This window comes from Ailuropoda melanoleuca, chromosome 11, assembly GCF_002007445.2.
Source record: "Ailuropoda melanoleuca isolate Jingjing chromosome 11, ASM200744v2, whole genome shotgun sequence".
NCBI classification, from domain to species: domain Eukaryota; kingdom Metazoa; phylum Chordata; class Mammalia; order Carnivora; family Ursidae; genus Ailuropoda; species Ailuropoda melanoleuca.
Genome location: NC_048228.1, coordinates 22328935 through 22352926, shown reverse-complemented (window position 1 = coordinate 22352926; position 23992 = coordinate 22328935). Strand labels below are relative to the sequence as shown.

Sequence of the window (23992 nt, the reverse complement as noted above, 5' to 3'; positions counted from 1 at the left end):
TTACAGACTTCTAAAAATATACCTGAATCTAGTATGAGGACCAAGTGCTAGGGAATAAACACCAAAGCAGAGCAGCATATAATGCGCTAATGTGTGTGCAAGATAACTTTTCATTTGTCTCATGAAATCCATCTTTTCTTCAATTTAGGCAAAGGTTACAGCAAAATATGGTATTTGTCATAGGAATGGTTCATAAAACGGGAGTGACTGTGCTTCTAAATTTTGTTCATGTCACCCTCTAGACACATTACATAATACCTAGATATCCTGGTTTTGGTCCCTAACAGGCCACCAGCTGATAGTTCCAATTTTATAAGAAAAAGAGACATGGAAACCTTGTCCTTGTAACTAGTCTTGTCATCAGTAGAAGTGAGACTTACTCATATGCTCAATGGGCTACAGGAAAATAGCATATTATGTGTTAATTAAAACAGAGAAAAAATAGATCTTTCCAGGAATAAATGTATATTTAAAATTTTAAAGTAAACATATACTTCTAAGTGAAGATTTTCCCATATTTCCAAGTAAGATGATATTCAACATACCTTGTGATCAATTTTACATTTGACCTCATTGTTTTGGTAAATACAGTTGTGAAAACTGAATTACAGACTCCTTCTTTTAAAATATTCTCCCCTTAACATGCACCTCTTTCTGAGATTGGTCAAGACAATTTGGTACATGAAGGTAGCAAGGTCCAGGAAGATCACCTCCCCCTTTTTTCTTTAGTTTAGTTTTAATGTCAAAATAAAGTCTTAAAATAATCCTTTCACAAAAATAAGGCAGCTTTATGCTGTAAAAACAGCAGTTCTTCGTTAAAGGCTATATCCTGCTGTCCTTATCTGCTGTCATCAACGGTCAGCATCTTCTTTAAAGATCACTTTTTTCTTCGTAGCGACACCGACATGCGGCTCGTTGGCTGTCCAGATACGGTTTGCAGCCTAGATGTAGAACGCTGTCAAACAAGAGCTCCACTGTCGTTTCACAGGCTGCAAAGTAAGGAAGTGCTGTTACTGCTGAGCAACCGCAAAGCACCGCGCTCCCTCCACGTGTTACATGTTACGGCACCATGTCAAGCACATCCTTGGTGGGCACGTAAACATGTCATGTCAACGTCCTCCCAAACCCTCACAGGCCAGAAGCACGTGCATACGGACTTTAAGTGTCAGCATCTCGAGCATGTATCTACTTTTTTGTTTGCTCGCAACTGTTCAACCCAATTTTTTTCTACTAGGCAAATGAGTCTCTCTCAGTAACGCTGATCAGTTCATCACTGTTACTTTTCCTTTTATCTGAAAAATACCACTAATAAAGATGCCTTAGAACACTCTAAATTTTGCATTTCAAGGAAAGATGTTTAGGTGTAGAAAAAATAAAGGTTAAAAACAGAGAAACTTCAAAACATTTAATTATGGCCAATGACTTCTAAAGAACTGATCACACATCATTTAAGATGCTTAAGGTAAATGAACCCCAGTCTCTCTCTTTTTCTCGATACCCCAATTCAGCCTGGGAAGGGAGACCTAGGAATCAAAAGTATTTTTCCTCTGGCAGGGCTGAAAATTTTTTTAGGACTATAAAAAAGATAATGGATTTACTTTTCTTATTCTAAGAAGCTTGGAACAGCCAGGCGAGATTGTCTTCATACACTTCACTTCCAGAGACACAGCACAGAGTAGCTTTTAGTCGTCCAAATACTTCCAGTTTCAAATACTCATGTTAAGGAAGAAACTATTCATTGCAAAATCTTGACATTTTCAAAGTTCTCCAAAAGGCTGTGCCGTTAAGGAACACAACCACCACAGAAGTGTAAAGGTATAATTATTCAGTAGGGCACTGCAAGGAAATTGGCTCATCATTTAGCCACATTAGTATGCCCTTAGATCAGAAGACAGGAAATACATCCACGTACACTTCCGCTGTGCAACTAGTCTGCCTCAGCCGCAAGCAGGCAAAGGGATTCAGAGGCTGAGAGTTCAAGCTGCCCCTGGAGCAGAGACTTCTTCCTTGACAGTTATAACTAGGAATTCAGAATCAGACCTATGACAGTGCTTGGGGAATACTGCAGTAGAGAGAACAAAGGTTTTAAAATCAGAAGAATGCAACTTAGGACAAGTTACTTCTTTGAACCTCCGTTTCCTTCCTTGACAACTGAGAACACCACTACCTAACTTCTTTAGGGTTGTGAACATTGAGGAAAACATACCTAAAATAGCACAGTTTCTTATGAAAAATGCTTAAAAATCTATAGTTTCCTTTCTTGCACCTTGTCTTCCGATTTCAACGTATGATAAATACTTCGGCTTGACAGCGAAAAGATTTTGTAACTTCTAGTATTTGTAGTGATTTGTATTTCCACAAATATCTTATTGTATCTTTATGAGACCTCTATGAGATGGGTATTATTTTATAAACGAGAACACTGATGCACCTTTACCGTTTGCTGACTTTGCTCTGTATCCCTTCACTCTGAGTATGACTATATGTTGAATCCTGTGAATCCTCCTAGCAAACCTGGGGGTGCTTTTGGAGACCCTCCTGACACAGATACATATGAGGAGACAGAGTTAAAGCTCAAATCTTCTAGAACTTCCCACTCTGAATCATATGTTACACCCTTAAAATCACTGGATCCAGGATTTCAAACTTTAGGCTCCGGATAATTAGAGAGACTACAGGGCACAAGATCTTGGGTGAACTCTTTTCTGCCTCGCATACCCCCTTCCCAAGGTTTCCTAACACTTTTTGCTTCCATGACTACAGATCATTTGAGATGACAAAATCCATGACTCCTCATCTCAGAAAATTGAAGGGGCTGTGTCACAACAGATACAGTAATACATAGCGAAAGATTTCTAGGGGTAAATCCTATACTGAAACATAAAGCAGTCAATAAAACTTGACAAACTGCTCTCGTCTCCATCCCGCCAGATCCTCCTTACCCTGGACATGCTGAGCTAGTCCTAGTGTCTTCTGCACATCCCGGCAGATCTTAGACAGGCAGTACTGGAATTCCTCATCGCAGTCGTTCTTGCTTTTGCCACAGGTCTCATAGCACCTGTCGTGTTGGTTGCAGCACTTTGTCAGGGAAGGGATGCCAATATTAAGCTGAAAGAGGCATTTGAATGGATTATTGTTGATGACATTCAAAACTTCTCTGAAGTACTGCATTCAGGTAGACTTAGAAATCAAGGACGATGACTGCTGTATAATTTCCCAAATCCATTTCTGTTTACAAATGTTTCCCATGTTATTTATACGTCTGCCCATCACTCACCCGCATGCACCCATGTTCTCTCCCTCTCAGCCATGCCTCAGAACTCCCTATTTTGCAATATTCACAGTTACCTTCTGGTAACAAATGTAACTTCCAACTGTCCAAAACACAAAACAGAGTTTTAAAAACAGGTCAGGCTAAGAGCAAAGACTGATGTTTGGACATTCCAAAGTATTTTGTCCCCTTCCCCCTATAAAATGTACTTTATACGAAATATCACTGAAAACTTTTAAGCTCCTACAACTTACATTTTATGTTATTGTGGTTCGACTCTAAGTATCCATTCCCTAAAGATACTGTTCCTTCAAATCTATAACTTATCTTTAACTGGTTTAAATAACTTTATATGCAAAACCCTTGTGTCCAGGAATCACTCATAAACATTTTTTTTTCCCACAATAGTGGGCTCAGATTCAGCTTCACCTACAAAAAACAGAGTTATCTTCCTTACCTTTGCTTTAATATATAAAATATTAAGCTTTATCTGTACTTTTTCATCATAAGTAGCATTACTTCTATACTCCAAATTTTTAAACCATGTTTGTGACATGAGGAAATATCTTTTTAATAGTATTAACATCTACAAGATTAAAAAATAAAACATGAATTTTATTCCATTAATTTTTGTTAGGACTTATTAAATGTGTTTTAGCTATAAAAGAATATAATAAACCTAATTACCATTACAACAAGCAAAATTATTTGTGACCCTGAGAACACACTGACAGCCTGTATTACTAAGAGCACTACATAGTTGGGGCGCCTGGGTGGCTCGGTTGGCTGAGTCCGGCTCTTGATTTTGGCCCAGGTCACGATCTCAGGGCTGAGCTGCTCGCTGGGCTCCATCCTCAGCAGGGAGTCTGCTTGAGATTCTCTTTCCCTCTCTCTCTGCCCTTCCCCACCCCCACTTGTGCATGCTCGCTTTAATAAATAAATTAAAAAAAAAAAAAGAGTACTACATAGCCTACTGATCATAAAGCTTCTCAAGTAAGAAAACAGTATATTTACGTGAACACCAAACAGTGGAGAGCCACATCCATTCGGCGGGGAGAGTTTATAACCATAACGTGGGAAAGGCTTAGATCCTGTAAAATATAAACAGTATCGTAATTAATTTTCAAATATGATTAAAAACATGCAAAAAGCTCTATGATGTACTACTAGACTAGCCTTGGAAATATTTAATATTTGGGTACTGACATAACTGAATGTCTTTATTCTAAGCTTATACCGTACAAAACATATAAAAGCTTACTCTGGACTTCAGGAGATTTCAGAGGTTATATGCCAGACTGGGTCCATATGTATGAAAGATAAATCCACCCTGTTCCCCTGTACATTCTAACACTTACATTTTTTGGTTAAGAACTTACAGGGCAAGAACTGTATCTTCCCAACCTTCAGCCAATACTCCGCTGCACACAAATGTCAATAACCATTAGCTAACCAGTTTACTCATAGAGCTTAAATCTAAGGAAGATAAGGTCATCCAATGAACATTTAATTGCCTTAACGCCATTCTAAGACATTACAGGACCACACATTCTAGCCTGGAGTCCACCCAACTATTTCACAAATATACTTCTTTGCCAGCTAAGGAAAAACGGCAGGAATAAAGATAGCTTGGTGAACCATATTACTCCAGTTCTAGTCTCCCTAATAGCATCAATGGTTCCGTAACAAGGAGAAGGATGACATTATCTCAGCAATCTTAACTGCTGCAAAGTACTTCAAAAATCTCTCTCCTCATGAAATATACAAATCACTTCAAGATAGCAAACAGTCACCTACTTTCTCTTGTCTCCCACAACCCTCCTACAATGTCAAGAAACAGCCTCTGCCACTGTGGAACGGCACCAACTGTTAAACACTTTCCTGTTTTGCTATGAGCAATCCTCTACTCCTAGGGAACACAAAACAAGCCAATTACCTATTTCACTTGATAATCCTTCCAACATTTGGGACTACCATTTATCTTCAATTCTAAAAGTAAAACATCTCTTGTTATCCCAAATATCTCCCCATAGTTCCTTACTTAGGAAAAACATAAAGTATCCACCAACTTTCAGTCAACCAATATTTATTACTAGAAGACTTAAATAAAGGTAAGTTTACCCTCCAAAAGTAAAGTGGGGGGGGGAAAGCAACCCTCCAGTAATTAACCATCAAAATAAGTAACCCACTCAAAGTAAGGATCTAAAAATGGTTTAAGTGAGTTGCTAAGCCTCACATGCTCGGCTGAAGTGAGGAACTAGAGCCTAAAGAGAGGATAACCTCATGAAGATACACAGTGTTAGCCTCTCCGCCCAATCTGAAGAACAGCACGGACGAAGAGAACGGTATGATGGATCGAGGAATGAGGAGGCCAATGAAAGTTGGTCTTGTTTCCCCAGCACTGTCCAAGAAGCATGGCTGTTTCAGGGCCCTTGGAATATGAAGGTACATACCTCAAGCTGTCATGGATGAGTCACTGTGATTCTTCAACTCCTGCTTTTGGTCATTCATTCTTAAGAAAACTGTTTATGATTTGCTTTCCACTTTTTAAAGGGCCCACCGAGGGAGGATACACTAACCACCTGGATATCTAATGGACACCTCAGACTTAAGAGGCACCTCCTGACATTCATCCCCGAACCTGCTCCATCCATAGACCTGTCTTCGCAGATAAAAGTAACTCCAACATTCCCGGTGCTCAGGAAAAAACCTTAGCCATCTTCAATTCTCTCATTTTCTTTCTTTCTTTTCTTTTTTTTTTAAAAAGATTTTATTTATTTATTTAACAGAGACAGCCAGCGAGAGAGGGAACACAAGCAGGGGGAGTGGGAGAGGAAGAAGCAGGCTCCTAGCGGAGGAGCCTGATGTGGGGCTCGATCCCAGAATGCCGGGATCACTCCCTGAGCCGAAGGCAGACGCTTAACGACTGCGCCACCCAGGCACCCCCGACTCTCTCATTTTTTTATATCCCACATCCATTTCCACAGCATGTCCTGCTGACTCTACCTTCAAAATATTCAGAATCTAATCACTTCTTCCCAACTCCAGTGCTACTATCCTGCTCCAAGCCACCACGGATTATTGCCATAATCTCCTAATGTCTCCCTACTCCGCTTTCCCCACTCCACAGCACCCCACACCACCTCCAGCCATCGTCTATTCTCAACACCGACCCTGAGTGATCCTATTAAAATATGTAAGATAAGTTTTTCTTCTGCCAAAACTCCTCCAATGGCTTCTCACCTTATTCAGAATACAGGCCAAAATTCTTCCAATGCCTATAAACTCTGTATCATCTGCACCCCACACAACACACCATGACTTCTCTGACCTCATCTCCTTACTGTTCTCTCTCCTCTCTTCCTCACTTCATTCCATCACATCCCACCTCTTCATTGTTCCACAGACATCTAAGTCTGCTCCTGCCTTAGTGCCACCAAACCTGCCGTTCTTGTACGTGGATGCTCTTCCCCCGGTACCTAGTTACTCCTTCACCTTCTCAACAACGCCTTCTCTGACCATACCATTTGTAGCACACATAACCATCAAACATGTTATATTATTAACCTACTTATTTCATTATCTGTCTCCCCATACTAAAATAAAAACTCCGTGACAGAAGGAATTTGTTTCGTACCTTCAAAGCCTCGAACAGTGCCCGGCATATGGTTATGTTCTCAGTAAGTATTTGTTGATGAATGAATGAATGAGAAGGTGACTTGGAAGGCAAATCCCCGTGGCAGTGCTCATACTCATGAATAAACTGGTACTGCTGCTTATTGTCTCCTTTGAGTTTGGCGAGTATTAATCAACCTCCAAAGACTGATCTCTTCTAGTTTCTCACATCTCTTTAAAATGTGCCATCCCAAACTGAACACCAGTAGGTGTGATGGGCCTATTTTGAAGCAGAGAAAGTACTTTTATTAATAGAGCCTAAGATTGTTAGCATGTATTTTAGCTGTGTCTCGTGCTGAGATACATCGGACAATAGGAAAAAACCATCAGTTCTTTCTGAAATAAACTCCAGCTACTGCTGCAGACTCAGCACTCCTACATTTCAAAATTTGGGCCTAAATATTAGATTGAGAAATTCTGTCTTGTTAGTTTTAGCTCATCATTCAAGACTGTTCAGCACAGTTTAAATTTAGAGCTATTCACCCAGTGTTACTTGTTGCTCCCAGACATTTTCAAACTTGAGACACAGATATTAACCAAGGCAGAGGTCTGCAACACCTTGCCATAGATAAGCCCTCTCTATAAGCAGCGATGAAGTCATCAACCCAACATTTTGGGTAGACCACTCAACCAGCTGTGATGTCATTTAAATCAAGTTTTATCCAGCCTACATTTCTCATGAGAGTATCATGAGAAACTAGCCATCTGATTTACGGTTTTCTTTGTCCTACCACACTAGAAATCTCTTCACTGAATGGGAGGGAGGCTGGATCGGCATGTTATTTTTGGGGAAGCCATTCTAGTTTCTTGAAGCCTCATCACAATGCTCTCGTCAGGGGTTTTTAACAATCAACAGTAAAATGTTTAGAAACTCATCTAGCAATAGACATTAAGCAATGGGTTGAGTTTTTAATCTGAAAAAAGTACAAGAAATAAGCCGAAGAGTACTCAAAAAGTCTGGAAATGGGAAGAGTAGTGTACTTACTAAACGTATTTTTCAGGTTAATGACTGGACTCATTGCTCTCAATTTAGAAATCTATCACCTAAAACAGTACCTGAAGGTTGAAGCAACATATATTGGGCACATTACTTGAAAATGTAACTAACATACTGTTTATCCTCTTTTCAACTTTTTGGATACCCTGTATATTCCCCATCTGCCAGTCTCCAGATTTCTGGCACCTATCACTTTTCCATGGGAATCAAAGATTATCTCTCTCAGACAACTGATATGGGCCTAGAGTTTTAAAGGCATGTGGGTTTCTAATCTCAAGTGCCTACTTTTTTTTTTTCTGGGAAGATGCTTCCCTCAATATTCTAATATTTATACTACAGGAGCACTTCTATTTTTCCTTTCCTTTGTATTTTATATTAATCTATGGATTTTCTTCTAATTTTGAGTCTATAAAACACTTCTTAACATTCTGGTGTGTGTAATGACAATGATACATAGGCGTCTGCATATATATGTATTAACATAAGTATTTTCTCATTTTGTTAAAGATAATTGCCTTTGAGTGGGAGAATGATCAGAAACAAGTGAAGTCAGGGAGAAACATCAAACCCAAACAGACCCTGCCTGCTACAGGAGAATGAAGAGGAGCAGAGATGGTACAGAAGCAAATGTGTCAGCAAACCTGAAAATGGAGGTGCGACGATGGGGGAGGCAGATGTTTCAAACAGAGCTAGTGTCTAAAACTACTCTGAGAAGTGAAGCTGACAAAATGCAGTGAGAACCAACATCTATCGCACGTGAACTACTGAATAATAACACCACAAAATAAATGCTGGTAAAATTGTTTCCCCAGCATAAGTGGCAAGGGGGCATGTGTCTGGGTTTTGTTTGGCTTTTGAAAGAACCTGCTAATGTCACTTCATCAGAGAGGCCTTCCTTGCTCACTCCATCTAAAATAGTGCCCCTTCCCTTCCATAACCATTCCATATACTCTTGGTTGGTTTTATTCTTCTTTCTAACATTCATTGACCAAATTAACATAATAGCCAGTTTCTATAAGGACAGGAACTTTGTCTTGCTCACCTAGAAGACGCCTGGCACACAGTAGGCCCCTGTGAAATTACTGGATTAAAAAAATGGGAAAAATTCCTACCTGAAATTATTCCTTATCTATAACAAACAAACAAAAAACAAAACCCCCCCAAAACCCAAAAAACCCCAGAAAACTGGGAAATAACAGATTTCCTAAAACCTTTTAAAGTGTTTTGAAGTTCTAAATTCACCTTTAAATTGAAATTACTATTTCTGAACAAGACAAGTTATATAGAAAGTTGCTATACACTCCAAAAATTATAAATATATTAATATCATTTTAAATGTTGTTGTAAATGGTGCTGTAAACTGCTAAACATTTAAAAAAATTAGCATTTCTGCTGGGTGCCAATTTTTGCAAAGTGCTTTGAACTGAACCGTGTCCGCCCCAAATTCCTATGTTGAAGCCCTAACTGCCAGTGGATTTGGTGTTGGGGCCTTTGGGAGGTAATTAGGTTTAGACAAGGTCATGAGAGTAGGGCAAGGAAGAGACACCAGAGAACTTGCTTCTCCCGCCCCCAACTATGTAAGCACACAGTAAGAAGGCAGTTAGTTGCCTTCAAGCCAGGAAGAGAAACTTCACTACAGAACAGTGTTGGCCAAACCTTGATCTTGAACTTTCCAGCCTCCAAAACTCTAAGAAATAAATTCCTGCTGTTTAAATCACCCAGTGTATGGTATTTCATTACAGGAGTCTGAACAGACTAATACATAAAGCAAGCAAACACTGAATAACAGAAGCAACATCAAAGTCAAACCAAAATCCATGATGTAACAGAGCCACTACCCCCTAAAATTCGTAAGCAAATACAGAAAGCTAAGAAAAAAATGAGATAAGAAGAATTTAAAAAACAAACGAAACCCACTGGGTACGACTAATGGAAATACTATTCACTGATTCTACTTTTTGACTTAGGCAAATGCTCCTCTCTTGCTGTTTTGTTTTATCATCTGTGTGGACAGATAAGATCTAAAGATTTTCCTGGACTGAGGTAACGACAGATCCTTTCTACGTATTTTTTTTTTAATTTATGTAAATACTTCCAAACAGACCACTTTCCTTCACGTGAATGACACTGAAGCAGATGAGAAACAGAAAGGGAAGGCTGTTGGGTCCAGGATCTTAGTACTACTGTGCTTTATAGGAAATGCAGCATAGAATTCAAACCTGCTTTCCCAAACACTTGAGATTTTAATTCATGATTTAATCTGCGGAGGGCCCTTGTGCTACTTTATTTTTCCAGTCCATTCACTCTCCTATTTTCCTCAAATCTCCAACACTTCCATTCCCAACTTTGCTCTCAGCTGATGACCCTGATTCCTAATTCACTGAGAAAACTGAGGCAATCGGTAAAGAACTCGGGACATCTATCCAGTTAACCAGCATCTGTGCGCATATCCTCTACCCTTGCTCCTATTAACAGGGACAGGCCACCTGTGCTCTTGGCCAATCTGTTTATGCACTGGAACCCACGCCTCTCACTTACCTAAGGGCCTGATTCCAATAATTCTCCTTCATTTCTCCCTCGACAGTGTTTTTACTCTCTGCTGCATCGTTCTCAAAAGCATACAGATATGCTATTCTTTTTTCCTAGTGGCTTTTTTCCACGGTCTGCCCTATTACAGTTAATGGCAACCCCATCCTTCTAATCATTCAGGCCAAAAACTTTGGAATCGTTTTTTTACCCTAATCACACCTTCCTTCCGAGCTATCAGCAAATCCTTCAGGCTCTTCCTTCAAAATATATACCCAAATCCAACCACTTCTCACCATCTTTCTTGCTATGAACCTAGACAAAACCACCTCCATCTTTTGTCTGAATTCCTACACCTGTCACTCTGTTTCCATTCTTGCTCTCCCACCTCCGTGGACTTTTATCCTTTGCACAACAGCTAAAGGGATCCTGTTAAAACATAAATCACTGAATGAGCTACTTATCCATAAATCTAAAACTTTTTACAAGCCAATTTTTTTTTCTATTTTTCAAAAGAAATCAGGAAGTTTTCTTTCTCAAATCTTCTTTGCTGTCAGGGGGAAAAAAAAATTAAGAAAAAAACAGCAACCATCTAATTTACTACCCTAAGTAACTTTACTTCAATCTCGGTAATGTGTTGTTCCCACCGGAGGGATGATGGTGCCCAGAAGGGAGCAAGTCTCCATAAAGCCAATTCTTTTGATAAAACAAAGATAACTGGATGCAACAAGTGTGTGCCCTTTAATCTGATCACACTCTCCCTACTACCAAGTCTTTTTTAAAGCTCTCTTTACCTCTTTACTGCAACTATTAAACACCCCTTAACTGCCACGCTCCTCTAGCTTTGGGATTTGTCGGTTTCTGTTTGGTTCTGATTTGATCACTCGCATTCCAAAATCAGGGAAAGGTTGAAACAGTGTTCCAGGGAAGACTTCTCAAATAATAGCAATTAAAGAACTATTTTCATTATGTTGGCATTATCAACATGGTGGCTTGGAACCACAGTCCTATGAGCAGATAGCATTTACTAAGTCACAAAAGGATGTTCACCGAAGCGTACCATTTCCTAAATTCTCAAGTTCATTTGTGTTTTTTTATGCTAGAGTTCTTGCTTGAGACTCCACATGGTAAATTTATGGAGGCTTGTTAAAGATAAACAAGGTTAAGTAAAACAAAAGATTAAAATCATCTTTATAATAGGAACAGTATTCATTCCACTTCAGAGCTATTTTAAGTGTAAATGAACTCTAGAACCCCTGACTCATCAGAACTTAAAGAAGACTGCTGCTCCTTCTAAGCCTTTCCTATCTCAGTAAAGGGCAACTACATCCTTCCTTTGGCTCAGGCCAAAATCTTCAGAGTCATCCTTGACTGGCCTTTCTTCTCAGGCCTTCACACTGGCCATTCCCTCTGCCTGGAGGGTTTTATCCCCAGGTCATCATAGTGTCATCTTCAGCATTTTCAGATTTCTTCTCAAATGCCATCTTATCAATGAGACCTTCCCTGAACAACCTATTTAAATGAGTAAACTGCCTCCCAACACTGCGACTGATGTTTTTACAAGTGTTCTCAAAACACTGGCATACTTCAGACCTACATATACTGCATATTTGGTTTATTTTACTTGTTTTTTAGTTTACTGTCTCTCCCCACCAAAACGTAAACTCCATGGACAGGAATTTTGTCTGTTTTGTTTACTGCTGAATCTCCAATTGGTGGAACACTTGAGACGTAACAGGCACTCAAATATTTGTATAATGAATGGGGATGACTAAGTAAAATTATAACATCTGCCTCAGGAAAGGCAACCATTTAATTTTCAAATAATTCACTTATTCCTCCTAACAAGCTCTACAAGGACAAAAACATCCTTCCCGATTGCATACTGGTGGTAACATTTAGGCATAAATTTAGGAAGGAAACATTTAGCACTTCATAGCATATGAGATATGGCTCACTCTTTACCTCCATTAACATAAAACTATAAATTATTTTGAGAATTACAGGCAGCGAGTGGCATCACAGTTTTACATGACATAAATTTCTTTTAAATTCACCTACATGCAATCTGGTTTTACCATTAGTCACTGAGTTCCCTATTACTTTAAGCTGCCAAGCATTAAATGAAGTAGGTCCCAACTTTGTCTACTCTTAACTGGAAACATGATCTCCCAACGTCTTAACATTTTGAATTTCCAAAGAAAAGCCTGAGTGCTTTATCTGAGCTGCTACAATATTGAAACACTCAAGAAAAAGCAAGGGCTTGAAAAGAAAGCTCTCTAAGACATTGAGTTTATTATTACCAACAATGCCACCAAACAAGTTCTCAGATTCAAAGAGAGTAAGTTCAAAAATATGAAAAGTAAATAAAAACAATTATATTGGTATTAACCAAAAATGGAGAGGAGGCGTCACTGATATCCAAGGAAAGAAAATTCCTATCAAGTCATTATAGACAATTTCTAGAAGAGTTATCGGAACTCTTTCTCAACAATAGAGTACACCAAAAGTCTGTACAAAGGTCGCAATTTATTTTCTGTAGCTCCGCAGGAAAAAAAAAATTAAAAGCAATTCTTGAGAAAGGTAAAACGTCATGATTAAAATTCTCTGTATATTCTGCACATTCAGCTAAGGGCGCTAAAATATAGGGCTAAAACTGGTCTGTTCCACTCCATTCCCACGATGCGTATGTCACAGAGTCCTGAGGCAACTTCGTGCAACAGCAAAAGAAAAGAGAGAAGAAAAGGTAGTAATTCAAAAGCAATGAAAACAGAACGGGGAGCACACCCTCGGGTGACCTCTTATATTCTAACAATAGTGGTGCGACACCTAACTTGATTGCTCAATCACAAAAATGGTAAGACTCTAGCAGTGGTTACGTTTTTCCACAGCTAGAGGTCAACGTCAAGGTCTGCCTTGCATCCCACACCTCCACTACCTCTGTCCCCGCAACACCCTGAAAGCGAGGGCCTCGCAGGGCCTGGGCTCCCTCTCACCGTCATTGCACTTATACTGGCAGAGCCCATCCTCGCCCCCCAGGAGGTCCAAGGCGGCGTTCAGGTACGTGTCTATCTTGTGAACGCCGTTCCGGATGGTCTTCAGGGTGGCCCGCCAGTCGGTGGTCTGGGCCTGCTCCTGGCACCGGAGAGAGGCGGACAGGAAGAGGACGACGACGAAGGCGAGCGCGGGCCACGAGAGCAGGGCCATCCGCGCAGCACCGGGCCGTGCCCCCACGGAGCCCACGGGGCGCCCTAAGCAGCGACGCCAGCGCGGGGCTCGGCGTCCCCGGCGGTACCATGCCCACGCCTCCTTCCGCGCTGGGAGGCGGGCCCTCACCGCCCTTTCGGGCGCTCTGGCCGGGAGGCGGCGCCGTCGCGAAGACGCGCGGCCTGGCGCACGCGCAGGCCTGGGCCCGCGGCCCCTACTGTGCGCCTGCGCGCCAGCGTGGTGCGTCCGAGGCCGGCGTAGCGGGAGCGCGGGGTAATGGCGGCGACCTTCCTGCTTAGGCAGTGCCCGCGGCGCCCCTCCGCCCGGGCTCTAGTTAGTACTGCCTGAGGGGGCAGCCAAGTGAAGAGTGCCCCTGACCTGTCAGGGTTCAGCCCAGCAATCGCCACCCCTCCCGCCCCCCGTCCGTAGCGACGAGCTTTTCTGGGTGTGGACGCCGTGGGAGAAATGAGTTCCCGTCGCCTGTTAACAGGGCGAGCTGCGAGGGGTCGAGCTAAGTTTCGGTTTGAAAACGCGGTTCTGCCTGACGCGTGGACCGGAATCCGGATCTCACCTCCTCGCGTACGCGCCGTTGGACCCGCGGTAGCCGCAGCTGGGGGAGCAGGAACCAGACCCGTCGACCCAAGGGCGGGGTGGTGCCTGACTGACAGGCATGAGCTAGATCCTCATTTAGAAATTCTGGAAAAAGAAAATGGTTTGACAATAGAAACTGTGTTTTCTTTCTTGATAAGGAAGAAAGGGTACTCTACGCTTGAATACAGTTTAAAAAAAAAATCTTAATTGAAAATCACTGTTTTCCTGCTCACCCTATTTTGTAATTTGATAGCCGGTGAGGTTTCTCAGTATTTTTTCCCCTGTGCTGTGCAGAATCCTTAAATAATAATTGCGGCAGTTCTTTAACAGAGCTATAAATATCTCGTTATATTAGTATCCCGGAAATTTCCAAGAATTTTATAGTAAGATCCAGGGCAGTATTGCAAGTGTTGGGAATACATGCGTCTTTCCTTATTAAAATTACCAATAAATTCTAATTTGGCGTTTTGTGTTTGTTACAAGCTCCATAAGTATAATAAATGTGCACAAAAGAGTTGCTAAGAATTATATCCCTCTTTATTGAGAACTTACTCTGTGTCATGTACTCCACATAACACCATCTCACATTCAGAACACCACTTTACAGGGATGCAGAGTTTAGGTGAGTTAGAAACAGAAAAAGGAATCCCTCCTGGCAGACACAGACAGATGTAGCCCAACCCCATGCTGCAACCCTCACCAGGCGCCCTTGGGCTGTGATCTACCTACCACAATGGAGGAAGGGGAGACCTGTGCCCGTGGAGGTATTGTCCGCCTTTTAGGGTGAAGGAGTCAAAGTACAGAGGAGTCAGGTGACAGTATCCAGTCAAACTGGGGGCTATTCCTACCTTCATGAGATGCCAAAGACTTTTCTTTCCTTCATTTTTGGACAGCACATTTCAAAACATTCAGAAAAGGGAACATAGGATTTTTTTAAGTTTTTTGGAGCAGTGGTTTTCTCGTCTCTGAAGTGTGGGGGTTGAATTAGATTACCTCTGAGGTCCCACCTAATTCCACCACCCAAACCCTTAAACTAGGTTTGGTTCTTTCAAGTCTTCAGAGATATGTGAGTAAATCTTCCACAACAAAAGAGAATGTAGTAACCTGATTCCAACCCACAGTTACTGAAGCCCCAAAGGGTCTCCCTTTTGCCTTTTCTCTATACATTTACTCCTTGGTGATCTCATCTAATTTCTTATGCCTTAACTACAGCCTCTGCTCTGAGGATTCAGATTTAGTCTTCTCTGTTTCATCTCTCTTTAGGGATTAAATTCTCAGACTCTGGTTCCTTGGACTAAGAGAGTTGTTCTCATTTTCTCTGAAACAAATTTCCTTTTCCACTGTATTCCCCAAAGGAATCACCACCATCTTTCTAGAAAACAAGATTCTAAGTTTTATTTTTACATTTCACTTCATATTCAATCATTAGATATTTGTTGTTCTGCTGCAGTAATTCCAAGATTTACTTTTCCCCCTTAATTCCTGCTGCTAGATACTAGAGTTTGGCATTGACTACAGGACCAGCTACATAACCTGCAGGGCTCAGTACAAAATAAAAATGCAGGGCTCCTTGTGACAGACACTGTTGGTTGCAAACCCACAACTTCCAGGTCTTTCCTGCCAGCAAATGGCGAGGTTGTCTAGATATACTTTGACTGTGGATGTGCAGGAGCTGAAGAAAGGAAGCCAGTTAGGATGTAATGAACCAGGTAAGACATCATTATGAGTTGGCCCAGGGAAGGAGCAGTGGAGGTGCGAAAGTGGTCACATTCTAGATAGAACTTAGTGGTAGAGCCAACAGGAGTTACTATTGGATTGAGTATGGTATATGAGGGAAAGACAAATCAATGACATTGAAGTTTTGGCTTTAGCACTTAGGATAGTGAGTTCTCACAAAATGAAATGGGGAGGATTCCAGAAGGAGCAGATTTCAGGGAAAATTTAGGACATTAATTTCAGACATACCATGTTTGAGAAACTTATTTTGAATTTGTAGTTCAGAGGTGGGATAAGGACTAGAAATTTATTTGGAAGTCATCAGCATAGAAATGACTTTTAAAGCCATGGGACTAGAAGAGATCCTCTAAAAAGTGAGTGTGAGGAGAAGCAGAACGAAGTCTAAGTCGTAGGAGGTTGAGGAACTAAGAAGTGGCAAAAGAGGCTCAGAAGGGGCATCCAAATGCAGGAAGAGAGTGCTTTCTTGCCGGGGGTCTAAGAAACACAGAACCACCGATGTGGCTGGTATGGGGGCAGAAGAGGACCTGATACTGATTACTGAATTTGATAACATGGAGGTCACAGTGAACTTCACAAGAAAAGTTTCAGTGGAACACTGGCGACAAGACATACTTGTAGTGAGAGGAGAAAAAAAAAGTAAGAGGAATTTTCCTCTATTCAAACAAAATTATGAAAATATAAAATATGCTGTATATGTGCAGATTCTTGTCTGCATGATACATGTGCCTTGGAATGGGATCTTCTGGGTGGCTGAGACTAGGCTGTGTTTTTGTTTTGTTTTGTTTAAAAGATTTATTTATTTGACAGAGCATACAGGGGGAAGGGCAGTGGGAGAGGGAGAAGCAGGCTCTCCACTGAGCAGGGAGCCTGATGCGGGGCTCGACTCCAGGACCCTGGGATCATGACCTGAGCCGAAGGCAAACGCTTAACTGACTGAGCCACCCAGGCGTCCCTAGGCTGTGTTTTCTATACAGAGCTTTCCAGTCCAGTTATAAGCATAATCAGTCAGATACATCTTCTGGAAATCCCAAACGGTCTCTTCACTGTCATGGACATAAGGAACATGATGATATTAATGAGTAAGAATGCCAAATGTGTTGGGTTTAATGTAACATATTAACTCAATGCTTGGAGAGGAGAATCCTCTGTGTTATTTGAAACAACACAAAATCAACAAAATACAAATGATCAAGGGCAGTTTCCATTTTTTAGTCTTTTCCAATGTCTCAGCAAATGGCCTGAGCAGTGTTATTGAGATGAAAATAAATGCCAAGTGGTGAAACCATTCCAACCATAATGATCAATCTTTGGCCAGTGTTAAGGCTGAAGGCTGGAACATTGGTTTCTAAAAAGGGCTCAAATCAAGAGGAAATAAGTGTTTCCAGTCTCGGCTTTTAAAAAAATAAAAAATTAATAGCATGAATAGCTTGCAAACCGGGGACAAAGTGAAGGACAAAAGATGGCTACACGAGGTCTATAAGTGTGGGCTGGTTCCGTGTTATATTGAAGATAACGGCTTGCCATTTTAGATGTTCTATCAGGCAAATTTGATCAGTGTTTTAGTCTGTTTGGGCTGCTGTAACAAAGTACCACAGACTAGGTGACTTATAAACAGCAGAAGTTTATTTCTCACACTTTTAGGCGCTGGAGGTCCAGGATCAGGGTGCTGGAGTGGTCAGGTTCTGGGTAGGGCTCTCTTCCAGCGTGCGGATGACTGACGTCTCTCTGTGTCCTCACATGATGGAAGAGGGGTGGAATTTCTGGGGTTTCTTTTATAAAATACTAATCCCAATCATAAGGCCTCCACCCTCATGACCTAAGCATCTCCCAAAGACTCCACTTCCTAATACATCACACTGGGCTTAAGGATTTCAACATGAGTTTTGGGGGAACACAACAGTCAAAGCACAGCAATCAGGGAAGAGATTTTCAAGGGATCTTTGTGGGTAGAATGTAAGATTACTAGGCATACAGAGAGGATGCGCTGGACAGGATGGAAAGGAACACACTTGGGTACGACTGCAAGGTTTTAGACCATCAGGATAAATTCAGGTGTGTGGTTTCTCTAGGGTGGGTTTCTGGCTACTTCCAAACCTCTGACTGATTTTCAGTTTCATATTTCCTATTGCGTGCTATACACATCTTTCCTAGGCTCCCATAAACCTCACAGCTTCAAAATATCCTTAACTAATGAAACCTGCTTCTCTTTCTCTGTTTCCTTTATTTCTTCAATTAATGGCAACAGCATTCATCTCATTATCCAAGGGAAAACTTGGGAGTTATTCTAGACTCCTATCCCTCTCCCTAGTGCCCTGTCCTCTCTTCTGTCCCCAGCTGCCATCTATTTCAGTCCTTAATATATCTGGGATCAGTGCCATCCTCTTTAAAAGTGCCCTGCTATAGTTTCTCCCTTCGTCATTTTTTCATTTGGATTGCTCCAATAGTCTCTTCAATGTCTTTCCTACCCCATCTCACCCCCTCCAATACATCTTCCTCGATGCCTCCAGGGGGAGCTTTCCAAAGTCTTTCAGTGGTCCCAACTCTTTGGCATGAAGCCCTCTCTGATCTGCCCTTTTCTCCCTCTCCAGCATGTCAGTTGCACCCTGGGCACCCCCGCCGTCATGCTGCACTGTTCTCTGTCCCCTTTCATGGTTGGATGGCCCCTCAAGCCTTTGCATTTACATCTGCCTGGAAATGTCTTCTGGAATTCAGATTAAGCTCACTTCTGGGGAGGCTTTCTTTGACACTTCAGATTGATTTATGAGTCTCCCTTGAGCTTTCCTCTCCGTCATCCGTGGCAAAGTGCAGCTTTATAATTTCCTCTGTCTCCCTCATAGGATAGTGAGCTCTGAGGCCAGGGTTCGATACAAGACGATGGCAGTGCTCCACATCTAGGGAGCTCTGTTTGCTGACCACCTTCAGGAAAGGTCATGCTAACTCACAGCAGCAGGAGTGGCGGAGCGCCCAGCAGTAGTGTCCGGTGTGCAGCCTCTGCATGGAGCCTGGGACCCGAGCCAGTGGCAGTGGGAATCTCTGATAAGGAGTCCTGCAGTGCTCTTTGAGCGCTATCCCCAAATGCATAGCCAATTCTCCGGCTGTCCCGGAGAGTCTGTGAACTGCATAGTATCTTGGAACACATTTTTTTTTTTTTTTGCATTAAATCAATTAGATTGGCTTCTGTGGTCTGCAGCCAGGAACCCTTACATAGACCTCTTGACTGAGAGAACCCTGGAGTCCAGTCATCTCACACCTGCTGTTCCTGTCTCTGTCACATGGAGTCACTATGGAGAAGCTGGCTCTTCACTCTTCAAGCCCCGATTCTGGTCCACTCGGCTGTGAAGCCTCCAGATCCTAGGTCACCACGCAGACGGCTTGGCTCTTCAAGGGGCCACGACGCTACCTTCTCCCACCTGGCAGCCCTTCATGCTCATACCCAGGAGTCCAGGTTTGCTGGGCAAGGACATGGTGGAGGTTTTAAAACATGCCACAGATTTTTTGACACCCCTCCCATCAAGAGATGGATTATATTTCCTCCCCTCAACCTGGTCAGGTCTTGTGATGGAAGCGAGGCTAAATGACTTCCAAGGCTGGGTTTATAAAGGCTATTCTGGTTTGTCAGCTGTTAAGTATGAGTCTAGTGCCCTGAGTCCCCATGTTGGGAGCCCAAGTGGAGACGACCACATAGAGAGAGAAGCCTGAGAAGCCCCAGCTGTTTGAGCTCTGTCAGCCCAAGCACCAGACACGTGAGTGAGGCCTTCAAGATGACCCTTCCCCAGCCCTCCCTGTCTGATAGCAACTACACCAGAGGATGGAAGAAATGGCCGGCTGAGCCCAGTCAATCCCCAGACATGTGAGCAAAATAATAAACAATGGTTATTTAAATAAATATGTGAGGGTTCTTTCTTACACAGCCATGGATTACCAAATACTGTCTCGCATTCAATGACAAAAGGCATTACAAATCTGGGCAGCATGGGAGGGGAGGAGGAGTTAGTGTGTAAGGGGCACAGAATTTCAGTTTGGGAAGATGAACAACTTTTTGGAGACGGCGAGGTTGCACAACAAGGGGAGCGTACTTAACGCTCCTAAACTGTGCCCTTCAAAATGCTTAAAGCGGTTAAAAATGTATGTTTATGTTACCAATATTTTTAAAAAGGAAAAAAAAATCTGAGAGTAAGCTACTTTGGAATATACATAGAAATGGCATTTGTCTTATTAAAACAATTGGGCTTTATCCAGGACTGAACCCCAGGTATTGAAGGTAATATTCATGTGAAAAATATACCTCAGGCTTCGGGATGATGATAGCTGCATTTTAAATCATCATAATAAAAGCAGCTACATTTAGTCACTGTGCACCACCTGTGAACCGAGTGCTAAGGGTGCGGACAGAAGGAAGGCAGTCTCTCCTCTCGCGTGTCCTACGGTGTAGTAAGTAGGGGCGGTAGTGGGTGGGTGAGCATTGTGGCGAAGAAGCAGACAAACCAATGAGAACAGGACATGTTGCATGATGGCAAGTGCTATGCTGAGACTAAAGTAGGTCACATGATAGAAAGACACTGGTGCCTACCGTGCAGTGGGTCCACAGGAGAGCCCTGAGTATATGCCATTTACTAAGAAGGGAGGACCTGGATAAAGAAAGGGCCATTTTGCGTTGGCTGTATTTCTTTTGAAATGCTGTTAGATGTCCAGATGGAGGTGTTAAGTGCTCAGTGAAATACAAGTCTGGGATTTAGGAAGATCAGGGCTGGAGATATGGATTGGTGGGTCATTGGACTGTGGGTGGGATTTAGAAGGGACTCTAGGTAAGATCACTAGGGAAAGCACAACGTGAAAGGAATGACCAGAAGGAAGAGACTGGGAAGGAGGCTGAGAGCGGCCAGGGAGGCAGTGGGCCAGGCAGAGTGTGATGTCCTGAGGGGCGGACTGTGTCTACTGCTGCTAGGCAGGGGAGAAGAGAGTAGCTAAGTGACTGCTGGTTTGACACCGAGGAGGTCAGTGGTTGTGTGGCAGTATCTGTGGAGAGTTTAAAGGGAGGGTCAAGGAGGACTTTTGAAATGGGGAACCAAAGACAAATCTTTCAAGAGAACTTTTAATACTTTAAAAAACAGAGAAGTGGGACAAGAGCCGTGAGGTCAGTTATTTTCCTGTGACAGGTACTATGCAAACATTTTATTTAGTATGTGGTTTCATTTTTGCAAAATTCTAGTTTCCATTTTAAAGGTAGAACATGAGACCCAAAGAAGATAATAAATTGTCTAGGGCCAAGTAATTAGTAGATGGTAGAACTGGGGTTTGAACGCGAGCTTATGTGAATCCAGTGTCATTCAACTAGCAAAACCTTTAGCATAATCAATATATCCTTCCTGTATAAAGAGATAATTTAATCACATTTTCTACTAAATAAAGTATGTATGCCCGACTCAAATATTTCTCTGATAATTATACAGCAAAGTTCCGATATGGAAGAAGCTTAGCAGAGACCTTTAAAAATATCCAATAAAACGTGCTTTATTATTTTTTTCCGAGAGAAGTACTAATCATGCAGTATCATTTCAACTAAAATCCAACTACCAAAAGAAAAAGAGCAGAAGAGAGAGATCACAATTTTATACATTGTACTGAGAAATAAGAGACCTTCCCACGTGGTGGCTAATCCAGTCAAAATAATTGGCCACTTTGGTGTAGACACCTGGGTACTCTGGTCTTCCGCAGTTTTCACCCCAACTCACAACACCCCAAACATAAGTCACATTGTTGACATCCTTACAGACTAAGGGACCCCCGGAGTCCCCTTTACAGGCATCGATGGAACCGTCATCTGTACCTGAACAAGACAAAGGGAAAAGAAAATCACACACGTGCTTCTGTTTGTCGAGGCCGCCATGCCGACTTCCTGTCTCCTCCGCCAAGGTGTGTACCAACGTTGGCTTTCTCACACTTCGCTAACCGGAAATAAGGCGTACTTTCCCTCACAGGGCCCTGCTGGGCCCCCCGAGGTGGAGAGGTGCAGGTTGGGAAGCACTTTGTCTTCTGCTCGTTCTCCATATTTAGTGAGTGCTCCCCGTGCTTCCTGTTTCATGCACGTTTATACTCTGACGAGATTGCAATCTGAAAGTAGCATCCAATGCTGAGTGGGAAAATAATGGAAATACTTCGTGCTTACTGAGTGCTTAATATGTATTAGTCATTCATTGTTTTAATCCTAAACCACAACCCTATAAGTATCATTATTGTCCTTATTTTCATATGAGACAAATAAGGCACAGAGAGGTTAACTAATTTGTCCAAGGTCATACAGCTACTAAGGGGCAGAGGTTGGACTTGAACTCAGGCAGGCAGACCTTCCAGCTTTTTCTCTTAACTGTGATAATTGCCTCCTGGTGGGTTTTGTGCTATTCTCGCCTTTTGTCCTCTGTCATCCTGAACTCCATTTAAGAAGGGAGGGCACAGGGAATGGTGTTTACTTTCTTCTCACTCTGAGGACTTTCTAAGGTTTTTAAATCACTGATCCCAAAAGTTATAGGATGTCAATAACTTTGCCTTTTTCTGGAATACACTATTTATAAATGGTTTTAGTAAAGCATTGTAAATGCATTACCCCGGCTGGTTCCCTGCCTTTGTGTCACCACCGTAAGTGGTGAACTGCTGTAGCTGTGTTAGTGATGTGGGAAACAAAGGCAAAAGAAATGTAGCTTAAATGAAAATCTCCTTACAGTTCACAGCCCACTGATAGGTACCTGAAACATGCAGAGCGTGACCTTCCTCAAGGTACTGGTGGCTGCCCTAGTGCCTTAATGTTTAAAAGTAACCTTATCTTGGCAGCAGCTGGCCCCTCAAGGTCCTGAAAGCCTTGCTTCCAGATTCCTTGGAGAGTCGCACTATGCCTCACCCCCACTAATTAAAAAGTACACAATCAGTCATTCCTCACAATCTCAAGACAGCTCTTTCTGCCCACAGGGTCTGTCCCAGGATTAGGGAAGGGGTTAAGGTCTAGACAGGAGAGATAGGAGGCCCTGACTCCCCTGACTGGGCTCCGGAGACGCTGAGACAGAGTGAAACAAGAGATAAGGGAACAAACCAAGACACAAGAATCTCAAGGCCACAAGCTTCCCGGTCAGTTCTCAATAAAAGCCTGCCACTAAAGGCCCTCCATGGCAACCCATTCATGACCCCTCTCACTCTAGGGAGCTTTTCTTTCCTTTCTGCTCTCACCTTCACTTAATAAACTTTCACTTCACTTCACCCTGTTGTGTCTGCAAGATTCCTTCTTCCACTCTGACATGAGAACCCTGAGAGCTTGCAACATGAGCTAGGGGCACTAGCACCACTCTGATAGTAAAGGACGGTGGCAGGGGTCATAAAAGGTGCCATGGGAGGAAGCAGTTGACCAAAATTAGAGCAGAAATAAATGAATTAGAAACCAGAAGTACAGTAGAGCAAATCAACAGGACTAGAAGCTGGTTCTTTGAGAGAATTAATAAAATTGATAGACCACTGGCAAGACTTATCCAAAAGAAAAGAGAAAGGACTGAAATTAATAAAATTATTAATGAAAAAGGAGAGGTCACAACCAACAACATTGAAATTGGAAGGATTATTAGAAATTTTTATCAACAGTTATATGCCAAAAAAACTAAGCAATCTGGAAGAGATGGAGGCCTTCCTGGAAACCTATAAACTACCAAGACTGAAACAGGAAGATAGATTTTTTAAACAGGCCAATTAATTATGAGGAGATTGAGGCTGTGATAAACAACCTTCCAAATAACAAAACTCCAGGCCCGGATGGTTTTCCTGGGGAATTCTACCAAANAATTCTACCAAACATTCAAAGAAGAAATAATACCTATTCTCCTAAAGCTATTTCAAAAAATAGAAACAGAAGGAAAGCTACCAAACTCTTTCTATGAGGTTAATATTACCTTGATCCCCAAACCAGGCAAAGACACCATCAAAAAGGAGAATTACAGACCGATTTCCCTAAT

General features: G+C 42.1%; 2 protein-coding genes across 3 annotated transcripts in view; both read right to left on the bottom strand.

Annotated features, from left to right (window-relative positions):
- Positions 1 to 444: 444 nt before the first annotated feature.
- PLA2G12A (phospholipase A2 group XIIA) lies at positions 445 to 13836 on the bottom strand. The gene is made up of 4 exons (XM_002929337.4): positions 13466 to 13836; positions 4286 to 4362; positions 2943 to 3108; positions 445 to 989 (listed from the first exon to the last, which is right to left on the bottom strand). The coding sequence occupies exons 1-4, from the start codon at positions 13674 to 13676 to the stop codon at positions 871 to 873; spliced, it is 573 nt and encodes a 190-aa protein (XP_002929383.1). The 5' UTR covers positions 13677 to 13836; the 3' UTR covers positions 445 to 870.
- A 7661-nt stretch (positions 13837 to 21497) lies between these two features.
- Positions 21498 to 23992, bottom strand: part of CFI (complement factor I) — a 56478-nt gene continuing 53983 nt past the window's right edge. For both annotated transcript variants that reach the window (XM_019810024.2, XM_011237361.3), the window contains exon 14: positions 21498 to 21831. In XM_019810024.2, coding sequence (XP_019665583.2) covers positions 21614 to 21831 — 218 coding nt within the window. In that variant the 3' untranslated portion in view covers positions 21498 to 21613. The remainder of the gene's footprint in view (positions 21832 to 23992) is intronic.

Bases quoted from the DNA above. Each gene is read 5' to 3' on its own strand.
- PLA2G12A (XM_002929337.4), bottom strand. From the start codon at position 13,676: ATGGCCCTGCTCTCGTGGCCCGCGCTCGCCTTCGTCGTCGTCCTCTTC. The intron at 4,363-13,465 runs GTGAGAGGGAGC...TATATTTTACAG, and splicing joins CCAGTATAAGTGCAATGACG to GATCTAAGCCTTTCCCACGT. The intron at 3,109-4,285 runs GTAAATATACTG...TGCCTCTTTCAG, and splicing joins CTCCACTGTTTGGTGTTCAC to CTTAATATTGGCATCCCTTC.